The 19,710-nt window shown below is 35.7% G+C and overlaps 1 protein-coding gene across 1 annotated transcript in view; it reads left to right on the forward strand.

Moving 5' to 3' along the window:
• LRP1B (LDL receptor related protein 1B) overlaps positions 1-19,710 on the forward strand; it is a 1,542,074-nt gene that overhangs the window by 272,769 nt on the left and 1,249,595 nt on the right. Inside the window, exon 2 of the mRNA XM_081143443.1 lies at positions 14,047-14,169. Coding sequence (XP_080999569.1) covers positions 14,047-14,169 — 123 coding nt within the window. The remainder of the gene's footprint in view (positions 1-14,046; positions 14,170-19,710) is intronic.

Genomic DNA, 19,710 nt, shown 5'->3' on the forward strand with positions numbered 1-19,710 from the left:
TTTGATTTCCTACCAAAGTTGATGCCCAAACAATATCTGAATATTGGCTATATAACCTCCCAGCCTCTGTTGAAGTCATTTGTCTTCCATCATCAACTCTCTTGGACTCCCTAGGTAGTGTTTCCTGTGTGACTGTAAGTACATGATGATAAAGGGCTTTGCCATTGTCTCATGGTGGAGGCTGGACAGGCAGTAATGGGGCTCAGTTTCCCCAAAACAGAGATGTATTGTGAGCCCTCTCCCTTCTCTTAAAAAAAAAAAAAAATACAGGAGAGAGCATTTTACTCTTTGGAAAATTTACATTTAAACTTTTTTTGGGATAACCCTATTGGAGTTTTCATTGGGAGGTAAAGTGACAAGATGTTTCCTTAAAGTTCTCATCACACACAAAATAAAGTGTAACTTTGGGGACAGAAGGTAAATATACTTATTGTGGTGATCATTTTGCAATATATACAAATGTGTTAATTAATTATGTTGAACACTTGAAACTAATATAAAGCTGTATGTCAATTATACTTCAATAAAAGAAATACATGTTAAAGATAAGGTTGCAGTTTATTTAAAACCTAAATTTTCTCAAAAATCAAAGGTCATTTATATGGCAGGAACCAAACTGTCAGGCCTTGTGGAATTTTTTTCAAATTCTCTTTCCTTCTTTTTTTTAATATCTTAAAATTAACATTGTCTTGAAAATGGTCAAAAAATATGAAGGCCATGTTTGAGGTAAAAAGAAATAGAAATATTTTAAATGATACAATTTTTTGGACTGACAGATTAAAAAATTAATAAGAACAAGGGCAGGTTAGTGTGTGGAATAAAAATAAGGTTGGGGTGTAAATTTTGTCAGTTTGGAGGGCAATTTTTCTAAGTTCATCAAAGTACTAAAAATCATTTGTTTGTGAAATCTCACATTTACTCATTAAATTGTGTTTTTTTTTAAATTAACAAGACAAATGACCAAAGATTACCTACAGAGTTGTTTATTCCTGCTTTTAATTTAACTATTACTTATTTTTGGATATTAAGGAACTTCCCAATTTTTATTTTTTAAATTTTTAAAAATTATATCTTTTTTTTAAATAAAAACATCTTTATTGATTTCAGAGAGAGGAAGGGAGAAGGAGAGAGATAGAAACATCAATGATGAGAGGGTCATTGATTGGCTGCCTCCTGCATGCCCCCCACTGGGGATCAACCCCTAAACCCGGACATGTGCCCTGACTGGGAGCAATCTCCTGGATCTTAGGTCAATACTCTACCACTGGGCAGAACTTCCCAATTTTTAAAACTTTAAAATATATAGAAAGTTTATATAATGGTCTATCATGCCCTTGTTAAATTTATTATATATAATTATATTTAGCAATATAAAGTTTAGCAGAAATTGTTTTGAGTAAAAAGAAGATAATGTACAGAGCAATATACTGAGTACTTCAAAAAAAACCAACTGCTTATATGTATTTTTCTTCATAGAAAAGTATGAGAATATTTAAAAATTCAATAGTTATTGTCTGAAAGTGATAAACTTCAAAAGATTTGCTCTTCTTTACCTTTTTGATTACCCTCTATTTTCTTAAACTTTAGTTAAATATAACCTATTCAATTAAAATATCACCAGAACTTGAACTATAGGAAATAACAACACTCTAATACACAGTCTGGTAACATGACTAAATATGTGTCTTGTTAGATTAGAGTATACTGTTTCCCAATAATTTCTTAATTGTGGAAAAAAAAAGAATAAGCATTGGTATAATGGGAGAAAATGTGTGCATTCATGTCTCTTACTGAAAACATTATGCAGCTTAATTTATATTTCTTTAGGCCTCCATGGCCACCTTTCCTAATTTTTATCAACATTAAAATGTTACATTATAACTTTCCTTTTGATAGAGTAATAATTACTTTTATGAGGATTCATTTAAATTCTCATGACATGTCTACTGTAGAGAAGTACTTAATTGCCTTACAGTTATGGTTAGGAAACTCTTGGAAATTTTATTCATATTTCACAAATACCCACATAACACAAGCCCTCCTTGCTAGGAACGTTGTCCTCTATGATGTTAACTAATGAAGATGCTCTTCTCGTATGATAGTTTGGGGCTTTAGACATCTGTCCACAAAGGGGTAGACATTCTATTAAAACCACTATCTCCCTACCCTTCTTTCCCCCCCTAGTGTACTTTCATGCATTTGAAACACTTGTTTGATCATGAAGATAAAATGAAAAGAGCTAGAAAGTTACAGTTCATGTACCCCATGACTGTGGAGAATATTATTGAAGGAAATTCTTGACAATGTCATGAGGGGTGTGTGCCCATGGTGCTTCCAACCTCCTTTGTTCTTGATTCAGTCTTTTCATCTGTGGTATACAGTCATGATTGCCACATCTCCACAAGTGCATTCCTTTTATCTTTTAGTCATGCAGTTGTGAAGAAATGATCAGCAAAGTTTCACTTTTTCTACGGTTAGTCGCTACCTTTATAAAGACTTGAGAAGAAGGAAGCACTGAGACCTAGTTTGGAAGAGTAAGGTTGGTGCAAAATACAAGCAGTTTAAAGAAGAGTGAATACTAACAATTTGACTTCCAAGTAGGTTTCTTTAGTACAACATCTACACGCTTATATTTGTGGGGTGGTTTTGGTTATAGTGACTTGAATGTACTGCTGCATTTAATGTCTATAGGTCAGTGGCGCTAAATATATCTTCAGTGCAACAATCATTGCTCTCAAAATGCCAGTAATTCCCAATTTGAGGAGCATTCAATTAATGGTTATGTGAGCAGGCTTTGCTTCAGTCAGATGAGTATTTGTGTCCTGATCTAGCCACAATCTAGCTGGGTGACATTAAAAAGTCATTTAACTTTCTAAAGAGTCTGATCTGTAAAATGCAAATAACAGATTTTTATGAGTAGTAAATGAAATACACAAATTGTTTAATTTAGCATGTGGCACATAGTGAACATTCAATAACTGTTACCATTTATAGTATTACTTTATTATCTCCCACAAAAAATCTATTTTCAAAATCTAGCAACTTAATGAAAAATAAGAACTCTTACTGAATTGTTATGAAGATCATATTAAAATATTGACTATATTCAAGCCAAACAATGTGAATGTGAAATCTATTTTCTAGTCAATCTTTGAAATATAAACTAAACTTCAGCTACATGAGCAAGTTGGTGTGTCGTTAATAAACGCTGCGTTTTCCCTATGTGACCTTCCTTTTGTTTAGATTGTCACCCCCTGCCTAGTCAGTTTGGCAATCTTACATTCTTTTATTAAAATTATTTAAAAGCCCCCTTTTCTGGGAAGCTTCCCTGACACCTGTATCAGTTACTTCTGATTGGTAGTGATCTTACCCAACATACCATGGCTAAGTAATAAGGATATTTATTGCATAAAATAACACAATGTCTAGGGATTAGTGGGATGTGGGTCAGGGGCACCTCAGATTAACCCACAATATCATCCAAAACCCAGATGCTGGGCATCTTTCCCATTTGCCATCCTTACTGTGTTGGCCTTCATCCTCACGCTTGTTATCCTCATGCCCTTAAAATGTCTAGACTTCAACTGCTCACAACCTAAAGCAGTGCAGGAGAGCTCTTCTTCTCAAGTCTAATTTTTTGTAGAAAGAAAACATTTCCCAAGAGAGTCCTACCAGACTCTTTAACTCAGTTGTCAGTAGTCAACATTAGGGTCCAAGCCCGAGCTGCAGGACAGACTGGGAAAGCCAGCATATGGCTTTCCCCACCTCCACAGTGAGAAGTGGGGTTTTCCAAAAGACATAAAAATAGCTATTGGATAGGCAACTAACAAGATTTTCTGCATGCCTTGTTCCCATCTTGGCCCCCAACTTCAGTTGTCCACAGCACGAGCTATTCCATTTTCAGTGCTCTTCCAACACTCCAGATACACTTAGAGTAGCACCTACAGCACATGATTGTCAATATTTCTATTTTTGCCTACGCTTCAACAATTTGTGCATAGAAATCTTGTCTCGTTATATTCTCAGTGCTTATTTTGGTTCACAATAAATGAGTATGAACTAAATGATTACATTTAAAGTCTTTTCAAGTAGGAAAAATATTATGATTGAAAGTATATTTTCAAGTCAAAGTAGAAACTTGAGATAAGTAAAACTGTAGTCTTTGAAGAGCCATTAATGGTTAAAACACAGCATAAAGAATAGAAGTTCTTGCATCATCCCTGAGAGAGCCAAAGCCTAACCATCTGCTTCATATCTCACTAAGCCTAGAAATGAGAAAAAAGATGTGAATTTTGATACCCCCTGGGAGATGGGATGAAGATCACACAGGATTTAGAGAATAGAACTCACAAAGAAATGTCAATAATTTAGGCTTTTTCTTTTAAATTTAAGAAGGAAACCTGCCAAAATTTTCCTATTTCTTAACAATGTGGTGTATGAAATAACTCTGCATATTCATTTCATAGGGCTTTTCAGAAAGGGCATGCAAAAAGAAAATAGAGCATCTCTATTGTGGTTTCAGAAAAGAACACAGAACTGCAAAGAATTTGTCCAATGATAATAAAAACTTGAGACAACCATATTAAATGTACCAGCTTCATTCAACTAAAAAATATATATTTTTTGTCTCTTGCTAAATAAAGGACAGGGTTTTGATCCTGGTAGTTTAATGTGTTTCTTGGTTTGGGGAGAAAAAAAAAAAAAAAGCCGTTTCAAACAGGTCTATGCTGAGTGCTTTATAATTTTCCATATCACTGCCTGAATAAAACAAGGAGCCTATCAATGTTTAAATGATCAAGGAAAAAACTTTCTTCTTGAAAATTAAATGTCAGATTGGATTTGAAATGTTTATAGTGATACTTTTCATTTGTTCGTTATGATAGAAATGATAAATGAGCAAAGTTTCTTCCTGGGGATAATGTACTTTGAATTTTCAATTTTGTCTTATTTTTATATAAGATGTTTTTGTAAGTACAAATTGCCATTTGCAGCACTAAAAAACATTGGTGCCTAATAAGGCATGGGATGATTGCAAATTTGGTAGCCAATAGAAAGCAAAATAATATATACAATTAACTACAATTTTACCATAATATAAAGATATCACATTTTTGCACTTTCTCATCTCATTATAATACATGCACTTACTTCTCAATTCATATGTGTCCTAGTCAAGGATGTCATTTGTTTGAGCATTTATGGTGTATTTTTAAAAAATCCTGGTATGTACTTCAAGGCACTATTGCTGGTTCTAGTCTTATGCAGATATATTTTGACTGTCATTTGACATCAAGGAGAAATAAATAGTGTTGAAACTAACAGAAACCTATTTAGGAGACAATGGCCTTAAAATTAGTGGTAAAATAGCTAGCAGCTTGCTTATTTCCTGCTCATTTAATCAGACTCACATAAGTGATATGTGGTTATGAGATGGGGATCTGGTTTTAATTTTCTATTGCTGTTGTAACAAATTGTCAAAACTTAGCGGCCTAAAGCAACACCTTTATTACCTTACAGCGCTGGAAGTCAGAAGCCTAAATAGCATCTACAAGACTGAGTTCTTTTGGAGGTTCTAAGTGAGAATTCATTTTCTTGCCTTTTCCAGCTTTCAGGTGCTGCCCAAATTCCTTGGCCGTTGGCTCTTGACACCTTCCTCAGGTCATGCCAGCTTCTGCTTTTTGGCCATGTCTTCTCTCCTTTCTGACTTTCCTCATATAAGAACCCTAGTAATTGCATTGGGCTCACTGGAATCATCCAGGCTACTGTTCCAGCCTCAAGCTTCTTAATTTGATCAGTTCTGCCCAGTCCCTTCTACTGTGTATATATCCTCAGGTTCTGGGAATTCGGGTGAGGACATTTGGGGGTTGCTGTCGTTCAGTCCATCACAGGACTTATTCAAACATTTGAATCAGTCTTAGCTTCAGAGATAGCAGAGCTCTAGGCAGAGCTGTGTACTAATTTTAAAATACAAGAACAAGTGTACATATTGTGAATATGAGAACACATATGTCTGCAGTTTGAGCAATTAACTTTCTAAATTATTAATAATGATTCAGCATGACAATGGGAGTTATTAATTAAAAGTCATGTTACCATTGAAGTGTGATTACTCTAAGCCTGGGTGGATTTTTAATAAAGGATGAATTTAACATAGATACATGATACCACAAGTTATAATCCTAGTGCATGTAGTAAGGTTTGTTTTTCAATAACCCACTCATTTGATGAAGGAGATACACTCCTTATTAAAAGGAAGCCGCCAGGTTTGACCATATTTTACCTACCTTCTCCCACACCAACCTCCCAAAGTGTAAATAACGCAAATATATTTTTACATGGACTTAAAATGGTGTTTCATTTTCTCTTTCACTTACAATGATGATACTCCTAAGGGAATTATCTTTTGAAAAAACCTTTCATTAACATATTTGGCTAAGTTACCATTGTACAACCGGCTATTGTAAAAGTGTAATTTTTTCTGTAGCCTTTAAGACACTCCGGAGGATAGCACTGAATCTCTCTTAAGTTTGATTTTTAGTTTCCATGGATGCTTTAACTTTATATAGTATACTCTTTACTACTCAGGGCATTTCATTTTAACCATGGGAGAACTTCGTTTTATTTTGGTGATTAACTAAATGAACCTATTTATTATTTTGATAATAAAAAACCAAAACACTGTTATTGCTTTGGTTCCCCCCCTTCCTAAAAATGATATATAATTCTTTTCATAAAATGTATGTTTTTCATTGAAATCACCTTGTTAGGGGCAACTAGGAAGCCTAGGACAAGTCTCTGGCCTCCAGGAGGCTGCTTCCAGTGGCTGTGATGCTCCGAGGAAAAAGCAGTGGGGACTTGGGGGTGCTCTGAGCGGGGGGTGATGGAGCCAGCGAGGAAGAAGGAAAGGGTGTTGGGAAAGTTTGGGTTGAATGAGGTAAAGTGTCATTAAAATTTTTAAAAAGGACTAGAATTTTCTTTTCCCGGAAAGGGCATTCCAAGCAAAGGAATAAAGAGTCAAGTGTTAGAAACGACATATTTAGGAAAAGTGAGCAGAGCAGTCTAGAGAACTGAAGGCGGACAAGAAGTGGTGAGAGCTCAGCAGGAGAAAGCACGGGGGCAGAATACCTTTAACCGCATTCTGAAAACCAACTTAAGCAGGATTTTGAGGAATTTATTCTTCATCTACATTTGCACATTTTTTGGAGTAGGTGGATATAAAGGGAAAAATGAAGGTCATTCCTGATAGTTGGTAACGAACATTGTTCCTTTAATTTTATAAGAGCTTTATCCAAATTTGAAGATGACTTAGTAATACATTCTGTAGATCTCTACAGGAATCCTGCTCTCCTGGTAAGGAGTCCACTGCCTGTTCTATAAGAAAGGGAATATCACCATATTTCTCTTTTAGCAGTTATAAATGATATATTATAAGTAACTATCCTATGTTTAACAGTGATATGTAGATATAAGAAGTAGATATACTTGATGTTAACTAAGTTCTGAAAACCTGTCGCAGCATTTCCCTAATACTTAGCTTGTGCAGAGGCTGAACCAGTTCTTTAATTTAGCTTGGGTCAATATCAGACTCCTCAGGAATTTCGATGTTAAATGGGGACTATATCCCCCCTTTACTTTTAATTTGTAATTAGCCACCAGAGTTCATTATTTATATTTCCTTTAAATGTCCCTGTAGTGTCCTGTTATGCATCATTAAACAGACAATTTGTTGATAAACTAACATTCTCATTAGTATTGAAATAGGGAGTCAACTTCTAAAGGAAATGACATAACAGTATTATAAATTAATTATAGTAAAATTCTCAAGGAGCTGGAGGCTACATAGTTATTCAATAGACACCTATTGACAAATACTAGTTTTAGTGTTTGATTTGGACAGGTTTTTTAATAGATTAGTAGTCCGTCATAATATTAAAATGAAACAAGGTAAGTTAGCTAATCTGTGGCAGCTCATGGATTTTAAGTCTTTCAGCTAAGACTATCTATATCCTACTTCTAAAAATAATATTATAAAATTGTATTAAAATAAGTAATTAGTTGTTTTCCTGTAAGTACAGCAGGATTATCATACTAAGCTTTTCTCATGCCAAGATGAATCCAAACTCAGTAAACTCTATAGGCTATGGTTGTCCTAATCCTTTCATGCCCTTTGATTGTAAGAGCCTGTTATTACAAAGAGATAGACATGGTGCTAGCTTTGATCTCCTTCCTTGGGGATGTAAGTGAAACTGCCTGCACTTTCTCCTAAGCTTCTTGTTTTAATTACAGTGTAGAACATTGTGTTTCACACAATAGGAAGACATTTAAAATAAGATTAGTTTGGTTATGTCAGAAGTGTAGCAAGAAGCATAAAATAAGATAAATAAAAAATACACTTACAACATTTTTTGCTTCTGATTCCAGGAACTCAATCCAGTGAATATATTTTAAAATAATCACCTTGAAATACTGAATACTCACTTATTTGAATTCTCTAATCACTGCTTCTAAAAACTGATCTTGAAATGGAATATTTGGTTGAAAAGAAATAGGTGGGTTGTAGGAAGCTACTCTTTATGGTTATTTCTTAGAAGAATATAGAACTGTCCCCAAAATTGCAAGAGTGCAAATTGTCTTTAAAAGTTGGAAGTGCTTTGCAAAGTGATAATATAAGCCCACTAGGTAAGTCCCTATAGGTCTATCTTACTTCTGGGGGGAAAAATAAGTTAGTTTTGAATCATGATGGAGTAGTATATATGTCTGTATAAGATATGAATACCTATTGAGGATGGGTAATTTGCATATTTTCCAAAGAGATTTTTCTTCTTGGGTTTTCCTAGGGGATTATTCTGTATCTATGGCTTAACGTAGGTGAGCAATTTGACATTAATACCAAAAAAAAAAAAAATGAATAAAACACCACTCGACTGTCAAATACATACATTTCAGTCTTAGCTGGACCCTTTTTGGTCGTAGAAAGAAATCCTTCCCCAGTTTTCTAGTTGATTCCTTTCCCATTTCCCATAGCAGTTATTCTAAACCTTTATCATTCTTTCCAATTTTACGTCCTCAAATTTCGAAAGCCTTGCTTTACTGTTCTTTGAGAAAACACAACCATGTGAGAATGCCTTAACTTTCTTTCCTACCAGCTAATAATTTATCTATTTCATTTTTTTATTCTTTCTTCTTTGCTTCTAGTATCCTTTCGGTCCTTATTGCAGCCCCACGAGTTTTTCTTAGAAAAGGGCTCCACTGTCATATTTCTCAGGCCTCCAGTCTTTCTTTCTGCAGTGCTACCTCTACTGGAGCCACTCATCATACTTGAATTTTGACACTAGTGATCCCCTTCCTCAATCCAATAACTGAAATTTCACGTTTTTAATAAATCTCCTTTCTCTTTGCCCTTTTCCTCTTGTATTTCTGGCTAGACTTTGTCTTCTCTCTCTCCTTGGTTGACCTATGCTTACTTCTCTCTCTCTCTCTCTCTCTCTCTCTCTCTCTCTCTCTCTCTCTCTCTCTCTCTCTCTGTCTCTCTCTTTCACACACACACACACACACACACACACACACACACACCCCTCACTTTAACTTCAGCTGCATATGTTCTCATGTTTTCACTGTCTTCTTACATCTTCAGTGCTGTTCTGGGTTTCCAGTTTCGATCATTCTCCTGAATTTCAAGCTTAAATGGATCACTGACTAATGCATATTTATTCTTGAATGTCCCCCAAGTACATCATACTCAGGATATTCCAAAAAGAGTTGAAAAGTCATACATTTGGGGTCAGAGATCTGAATTCAGGATTCTGGTTTATAATGAAATGGTGAACAAGTTATTTCACTTTAGTTTCCTCATTAAATACTGTCAAGAAACTCCCATTTCGCCAACACATTTACCCACACAGCCATCCCCTCTTGCCAACGTTATTGCGATAATATCCTGGTTGGTCTCACTTCCACCTTCACTTCATTGTACTCAATTCTCAACTCAGTAGACAGAGTGATCCTTTAAAAGAGTGAGTTAGATTGTGTCTCCCTACTCAGAACCTTCCACTGGTTTCCCATCTTGACTTTTAGCAAAACTCAAAGTCTTCAATTGCCACCCTCAACCCCATATTCCCTGACTCCCTCACTTCCGTTCTTCCTCCTTTCAACTTTTCCCAGAACTCTGTCTTCCTCAGTGCTCCTCACTTTGCTGAGAACCCTCTTGCCACAGGTTCTTAGCACATGACTTTTAGCACATGGCGTTTATTCAAATGGATGTCATTCTATGAGTCTTTATTCAAATATCATGTTCTCTGAGACAAATTCTCTGACTATCTATTTGAAATGTACCTCCATCCTTTCACTCTCCAACACTTAATCCCATTTTGTTTTACTGTTCTCCATAGGGCTTATCTTCTAATATTCTATACAGTTAGCTCATTTATTTTGTTTTTGTCTCCCCCCCACACACACTGTAATGTGCTCCGTGTTGGCTGGGACTTCTGCTTTGCTTTCCCCCCCTACTATTATATCCACAGTGTCTAGTAGTAGAAGCTCAATAATACTTGATGAATAAAGAAATAAATGTACAAGGTCACTAATCATCAGGCAGATGCAAATTAAAACCACAATGAGGTATCACTTCACACCTGTCAGAATGGCTCCATTAACAAGTCAACAAATGACATGTGCTGGTGAAGATGTGGAGAAAGGGGAACCCTAGTGCACTGCTGGTGGGAATGCAGACTGGTGCAGCCATTATGGAAACAGTATGGAGGTTCCTCAAAAAATTAAAAATGGAGCTGCCCTTTGACCCAGTGATCCCACTTCTAGGAATGTATCTTAAGAATCCTGAAACACTAATCAGAAAGAATATATGCACCCCTATGTTCATAGCAGCACAATTTACAATAGCTAAGATCTAGAAACAGCCTGAGTGCCCATCAGTAGATGAGTGGATAAGAAAGCTGTGGGACATTTACACCATGGAAAACTACGCAGCTGTAAAGAAGAAGAATCTCGTACTCTTTGGGACAGTATGGATGGACCTGGAGAATATTATGCTAAGTGAAATAAGCCAGGCAGAGAAAGACAAACATCCCATGATCTCGCTTATATGTGGAATCTAAAGAACTTAATAAACTGATGAACAGAATAGATTCAGTGACATGGAAGCATGGATCAGACTGACGAATGTCAGAGGGATGGAGGAGGGCTGGTGGGTGGAGGGGGAGAGAGTAACCAAAGAATTTATATGCATATATGAACAACCCATGGACGCAAATAACAGTGTGGTGGAGGCCTGGTACTGGGAGTGCGTTTGGGGTGGAAAGGGTCAATGGCAAAAAAGGGGGACATCTGTAATATTTTGAACAATAAAATAAATAAATGTACAAATTAAGGTATCAGAGATAGGGGTGCTTTTTTATGCTAAAGGAACTATAAATATACTATTTTCTTTATTTTGTCTGCTATTATTATTTTAAGGCCCACGTGAGTAGGCTTTCATGCACACTTAAACACACGCACACAGAGAATCTTTTTTATCTGTGTGTATGTCCTACCTTGGGTTTGAGATGCCATCTAGTCAATTTCTGAGGCTATTTACTTTGAGACTTATTAGAGCCTTTCAACCATTTTCTTCACCAGTTTCTAACTCTTACATTATTTGGAGCACAATATTCATTTTTGTCCCTCCTGCTTTAGCCCAATCATCTTCAACGTTTCTCCAGATAATTACAACAGTCTAACATGAATTTGTACCATATTTTATCATAAACACTCCTTCTTAAGTACTTTTTCATGGCTGCAGATGATCTACAAAATGCTTTCTACAGTAATCAAGGTCCTTCATTATTGACCCTGACCTATGTTTTTGTGGTGCTATTTTCCAACACTATAAATTGTTCTTTATGGTGCTTTTTATTTATTTACACTTTTAGTCAGTACTTACTGATTATTTATTGAGTTAGGCACTATAAGGTCGCATTTAGCTAGGCACCATCTCTTTTCCCCTCTCCTCGTAGCAATTTGTTATACTTTGGGAGAAATGAAGGAAGAGAAAAGTTAGCATCTAGATCAAATGTAGAGTAGGTATAGGTACACTGAAGATGTATTCTGATTTTTCTGGGTCAGACTTGGTTTATACATTTTGCCCTGGTATAATTATTACTAAATCTTTCTTTACTATCAGAGCTCTCCCAGTTTTGTGATAAATTATATGGTCTCTTTATAAGTGAAATAATTTGAAATTTGTGTTCTTTCCCTACATTATCTACAGAAGATATGGGACTATCTAAGCAAAATCAAAGTCCCCCCCTCCTCAGCATTGGAACATACTTATAGATATGACATAATGTTTGGTGGAGAAAACCCAGGTCTTATAATGTCATCTCAATTTTAATAGAAAACTTTGTTTCTCTCAAATATATTTTAATAGCTACTGCCTTAGCAGTTTTTTTACACCCTTGTCAGGACTGTCCTATATTTATTTACTTTTCATTTATTCATAACCTACCCATCTTTAAAGTTATGCTTACATCCCCAAACTATTTTTTTATATTTGTCTCTATCTGTCTCTACTTGAGGTCTCTCCTTTTAGCAGCTATTTTTTTTTTTTTTTTTTTTATCATTTATTTGGCAACTTTTTGTACACAGTATACTTTTTTACACCTGGATCTGTTGGCATGGCAGTCTGCTGGATCCTTGAAGACAGAGACTGTGACTTCCACATCTTTGATTCTATAGCACCAAGTTCAGGACCAAATACAGAATGCTGAATAACTTTACTGTTTAATGTAAAAAACAACAATATGATAGCAGTGGTAACGAGTGTGATATTGATGGTAAATTTATTTAAAAATATAAGATAATTTTCAGGAAATATCTATAGTTTATAATAATGTGTATAGATTAAAGATGTGTTGTGTGTTTGTAATATGTATTTATTAAAAGTCATGTTGTGGTGGGAGGAAAGAAGTTGAGAAAGAGAAAGGAAAGATATATTTTATCAAACCATTGTGTGGAAGATACACCATCATTTTATAATTGCTAGGTTAAAAATGCCAATTAAGCTGTAATCTAATGTTTTCATCTCACTTAGAATTTTTATTTGATATATATTGAAGTACCCATTTATTGATGGATTTTTATAATTTTGAATCATACCTCTATATATACATGCACAACAAAAGTGCAAGTGATATCAAATGGCCAAGGTGTTCCCAGCACTCCTTCACATTCAAATGTCATTAATTGTAAAAAATATTTATTTCCAGTTAAAATATAAAAATGAAATATTTTATTGAATGGATGTATAGGGTATAAATAAGTATATGGCAAAGAAATAGCATCTGATGAGTTTACTAGGACTTGAAGAAGGGCTATAGGTTTTAAATATTCTGAAACAATAGAGAGAAAATAATGGACATTTTGGATGCAATGAACTGTAGAAATCTGAGTTAAAACAAAGCTTTATGGAAGTTGACTGTCACTCTTGCTGTTCAGTAGTCAAAGCTGTCACCTGGGAGGTTTTAGCAAAAGGGAGAAGAGAATATTATGAGATCTGGTGTCTAATTAATGTAGAGACATGAAGCTCTGGTGTGAGGATGGAAAGTTAAGAACTAAATACTTAGAGATGCAGTTTAGGTTCAATATTTCACATTTATTACAGATTTTTATTTTCTTGGAGCAAAGGAGGAATAAAAATGTATGTTTTCAAAACTTCTGCTTTGGATCAACATCTATAAAACTCGATTGCTGGGATATTTATTTGCCTCATCCAGTATGACAAAACCTCTAGTCATAAACGTAAACAGAATTCTTAACAATTTCCAGAACAAATTGTGTGAGACCACATCAAAGTTAATCTTATCAATAAGCTGTACTTGAGCTGAGTGGCTAACATTTAAGAAAAGTAATTGGTTTAGCTTTGCTGCTGAACAGAAAATGTGGATCACATCCATGTACCTTTTATGTATTGCTTTCTCACATTTCATCTTTGTACTGCTCTTGTGTTCATGTTCAGATCATTCATATTTTATTTTGAAACATTTTCATTTTCAGATCAGCAGTCCTGTGATCCTGGTGAATTTCTTTGCCACGATCATGTGACTTGTGTCTCCCAGAGCTGGCTGTGTGATGGGGACCCTGACTGCCCTGATGATTCAGACGAGTCTTTAGATACCTGTGAGTAGAAAGGTTTTCCTGCCATTCAGGTTTACCTTACATGTGAAACTAAATGTCAGTTGTTTTCACGGATGGCTGATGGTGTAGTTGATTCTTTTTTCCACCTCGCCTAAGAAACTTGAAACTTTTCATTTGTGTTTCCTTTAAAATGACTATGGGAATGAAAGCATAATTTGCAGTTTTGCAGTGTGAACTGACTTATGAAGGGAAGAAAATGCAAGATTAATGATTTCAAAGTGATTGTGTTACTACTAGAAAAACAAATGATTTGAAGAGGAAAATAATCCTTTAAAATATATCATTAAAAGGAAATAAGACCCTCTCCAAAAATTTATCTCACACATTTTGAGACAGAGGAGCACATAGGCATAATAACAGTAAAAAATAAATAGAAAACAATTCTAATGTAGAATTCAAGTGTGGAAATACAAAGGAATATTATTTGGCAATAGAAGTTAGTGCGAATATATGTTACATGAATAAACCTTGAAAACATTATGGTAATGAAAAGGAGTCAGTCACAGAAGACCACATATTGTATGATTACATTCATATGAAAGATCCCAAATTGGCAAATATATAAATATAGAAAGTAGATGAGTGATGTGATGGACGGTAATGAGGACTGAGTGCTAAGTATGGGGTCTCTTTATGGTGTGATTCAAATATTCTAAAATGGGATTGCAGTTATGATTGCACAACTCAGTCAATATATTTAAAAACATTGAATTCTACATGCTAAAAGGGATGAATTGTATTGTATATGAATTTTATCTTACTAAAGTAGTTTAAAAATGGAAATACATCTAATTATTATGTCTATGGGTGTAGATAGCACAGGAATATGAAAAGATAACACTACCCTGGCTGGTGTGGCTCAGCTGGTTGGGCGTCATCCTGTGCACCAACAGGTTGCTGGTTTGATTCTCAGTCAGGGCACATGACCTGGTTGTCGGCTCCTTCCCCAGTAGGGAGCACGCAGGAGGCAGCCAATTGATGTTCTGCTCTAACATCGATGTTTTTCTTTCTCCTTCTCCCTGTCTCACCAAAAATCAATAAAATATTTTTAAAAAGAAAAAAAAGACACCATTAATAAATGCTCTGACCATAATATATATATATATATATATATATATATATATATATATATATATATATATATATATGAAATTATATTGATATATATATATTTATGTAAATTGGATCATATATAGCTAGATTCTTTTTAAGCTTTACCTCTCCTTTTTTAAGTGCCTTCTTGGAGTTCTTTCCTCATTAGCTGGACTGATTGCCAAAGCATAATCAGAATAAAAGGATAATTTTTGAATTTTGTTACTGGAGTATTGCATTTCTGTCCCCACATCCACCCCTCTCCTCAGCCTTTCCCATACCAATGTCTGTGTCCATAGATTATGCATATAAACATATAAGTTCTTTGATTAATCTCTTATATCACCCACTCCCCAGCCCCCACCTTCCCTCTGATATCTCTCAGTCTGTTCCATGCTTCTGTCTCTGGATATATTTTGTTCATCAGTTTATTTTGTTTATTAGATTCCATATATAAGTGAGATCATGTGGTACTTGTTTTTCTCTGACTGGCTTATTTCACTTAGCATAATACTCTCCAGTTCCATCCATGCTGTCCCAAAGGGTAAGAGATCCTTCTTTTTTACAGCTGCAAAGTATTCCATGATATGAAAAAATGCTCAAAATCACTAAGCATCAGAGAGATGCAAATTAAAACCACAGTGAGGTATCACTTCACACCTGTCAGAATGGCATCATCAACAAGTCAACAAAGGACGTGTGCTGGCGAGGGTGTGGAGAAAGGGGAGCCCTAGTACACTGCTGGTGGGAATGCAGACTGGGGCAACCACTATGGAAAATAGTATGGAGTTTCCTCCAAAAATTAAAAATTGTACTGCTATTTGCTAGTGATCCCACTTCTATGAACATATCCGAAAAATTCCAAATCACCAATCAAAAAGGACTTATGCACCCCTATGTTCATACCAGTGCAATTTACAATAGCTAAGATCTAGAAACAGCCCAAGTGCCCATCAGTAGATGAGTGCACAATTACCATTTTTAAATCTTAGTGCTTTATAATGTGTCGTTTTACTACATTCATATTCAGTCATCACTGATCTACTTAGTATAGTTGCAAAATTTTATACATATATGGATGTATACAGTCAATGTGAAACATAAATACTAGAAATCTAAAACATTGAAGACAGATTCTTAGGAAGGGTGATTTTGTGCTCATTGTATGAATAAATGTATGTTATCAGTTTCGGTCTGAAGTACGTTGTATCTACAAAATATTAGATGAAAACAGCTGAAGAAATACACTTATTTTTCCTAAATCCACTTAGCCTTTAAAATGATAAGAAAACCAATATAGCATGGAATTTATTATGACATTGTAAAAGCTCTGCAATGATGACAAAGTTCTTATAGGAGAAAAAAAAAAGGGATATTGCCAAGGAAGAAGAAAAGCTTTCCTTGTGAAACTATGACGACCGAAATGCTTAGAAGATAAACATGCATCCAGAAAAGCCAAGATGAGCTTTCTAAAATGTAAAAATGGATAACTTTAATAACTTATATTTTTAGCATTGAATATGATAAATTATTCTTTAGCCTTATATTAAAAATGAAAGTTCATATTTCACCACATTATTTGAAGTAATTTCAAGTGTCTAAATAAATGACTGATCATCTTGGGGCCCTATGAGGCCATGAGAATAGAAAATCAGGGAAATCACCATCCTTCTACTCAGAGATTTCAATTCGGTTGTTAGTCTTGAATTGTGTGTGACGAGAATTAAAATGAAGAGTGGGAACGTTTATTTGTGAAAAGAAAGCTTGGTACCACCTGTGGCCAGAAAGTCTTCTTGAAAAGCACTTTTATTCCAAGGTATGCAAAATTTAATTCCTTCTAGGATTTTCTGTTGAATGCTTAATGATACTTCCTTTCCAACAATCAGCCCCAGCTGATGTATGATATTCTCTGGGAAATTGAATTTAATATACTTAAAACGGATTCTTTTTCAGTCAGAACAGTATTGGTGCTGCTAATTCTCCTTCCTTCCTATTGCCCTGTACTACTCCCCAATCAGAAAATCATTTAGAGAGTACTTTAACTGCAGATCATATTTTCAGTATATGACTCATTGGCCAACAAAGGAGAATAAAAATGCCCTTATAAAAAGGTAATATTTGCAACCTGGATAGTTTTGATAATTTGCATATGGATTCTGTCCTGTCCTTCTGCAGGAATCAGCAAACTTTTCCTATAAAGAACCAGATGATATAAATATTTTAGATTTTATGAGGCCATATGATTTCTGTTGAATACTCTTCTTGTTTTTCTTTTGTTTGTTTTTAAATTCCTTAAAATGGAAAACACATTCTCAGCTTGTAGTCTATACAAAAATAAGCCACAGGCCGGATTTGACCAGCAAGCTGTAGTTTTGTAATGTCATTGCTGAACCATATCCACTGTGAAGTCATAGGTGTGAGTCTGTGCCCACGTAGAGTCACCACAGGGAACAGAATAACCCCTCACAATGGAAGCCTGTGGCAAAGGACTGTGTGTGTACCCACTACCATATAGTGCCAGACTCAGGCCGTATGGTGTTTTCTGCAAAAGCTAGGTTGATTCTTCCATTTTTTATGCCTCCTTATTGGTTAGGATTGCATTTGACCTTGCGGAACAGAAACAGTACCTTAACCAAATGCTGGTTTATTTTTTTTCACATAAAAAGTTGAAAAAGTAGAAAATTCAGGATTAATGCGGCAGCTCTAGAATGGCTCCAGGCTTTCTCTATCTTTCTTCTCTGCCATTCTTAGCATGGACTTGTCAGTCTTATAGCCATAGTATAAATGCTATACCTCGGCCAGTAGATAATTCCATTTCAGGCAGAAAGAAGGGGGGGGAAAAGGGAAAAGGCAAGTGCCAGCTGAGTTGCTCTGCTTTTCAGAAAAGTAACAGCTTTTACAGAAAGCAAAGTAAGTAGATAATGCTGATATCTGCTTCACCAGAACTGATCATATAGGGTATGAGGCAATGATTATTTTCAACAAGGCATGTTGCTTTAAAAAAAAAAAATTGGGCTGGGCTGGGTGTGGCTCAGTGGTTGAGCATCGACCTAGGATCCGGGGGATCGGGGTTCGATTGCCGGTCAGGGCACATGCCCGGGTTGCGGGCTAGGCAGCTGATCAATGACTCTCTCATCATTGATGTTTCTATCTCTCTCTCCCCCTCCTTTCCTCTCTCTGAAATCAATAAAGATATGTTAAAAAATAAAATAAAATAAAAAATTGGTTCCTCTCCTAGTACAGAGAAAGGGGACACTAGATGTTGGGTAGTAGAGGCACCAGGTAGCATGTGCTACAGCATCCCTCACTCTCCTTTCGGCTCTCCATCCGCTATATAAGAGGTGACAGGCACAGTGTATGATTAGGGCTTTTGAATCCCAACTACTTGTCCCCAAGTCCACTTCACAAATATCTGTTCCCTGGGCAACTAACTTAACCCTTTCAGGACTCCATTACTGCACTCATCCAATGGGCATGATAGTACCTGCCTCACAGTGAAGTGCGTATATCATTCCCGTTCCTTAGTAAGGTGTCATCTTTGCTGCGTACCCCGTTCTGCATTCCAGATGCTCAGAGTTCTGAGGAAGCACCGGGCCCTAAAGCTCTTCTTAGGGAGCTTCCTAACTGTCCCTTATCCAATTCTTTTTTTTTTTTTTTTTTAATGTTTTTATTGAAAGGAGTGGGAGAGAGAGAAAACAACAATGATAGACTGTCTCCTGCAGCGCTCCCTGCTGGGGATCAGCCCGCAACCCAGGCAGGCGCCCTGACCGGGAATCAAACTGTGGCCTCCTGGTTCATGGGCGGACTTTCAACCACTGAGCCACACTGACTGGGCCCCTAGCCAATTCTTACTTAAAGCTGGTCTTATTCTCTAAGGATATGAGTAGGAAGAGAATTAGTTTACCACATACACAAATTCAAGTTAAATTGTTAACAGTTTTTAATAATTAGATATATTTCTTTTAAACATTAAGACATATTTTGTGTAGAGATTATTTGGAGACAGGTGGCTTTTTCTAGGAACTCTTCCAAAAACATCACGTTGACTGATTGACTGAAGTTAAAATACATGACTAAAAATCATGTTAGTGAATAATATTATTTAACACTACATTTCTGAAATGTAGATGTTATCTCATTTTAGGAGATTGAGTGTATGGTCCTTCTGTACTCCTCCAAGCTGGCTGTTATTGGTGAAAGCAGAGTTTAAGTTTATTTAAACTTGCCCCCCTTTTTTGAAATACTGAGGTAAAGAAGGACCTAAGTCCTAAGAGGACCCCCATAGGCCACCTAATTTATAAATATGAAGTCATTTTAAAAACATGGAAGGCTATCCCAACAGAATTGTATAACATTGGCTTTGGGAGTGAACAGTTCTAATTGAATAATGCAGTAAAAATAAGAAGTCTCCAGGCCAATAAGGATGAAAGC

The sequence above is a fragment of the Miniopterus schreibersii genome (assembly GCF_964146895.1).
Source record: "Miniopterus schreibersii genome assembly, chromosome: 7".
NCBI lineage: Eukaryota > Metazoa > Chordata > Mammalia > Chiroptera > Miniopteridae > Miniopterus > Miniopterus schreibersii.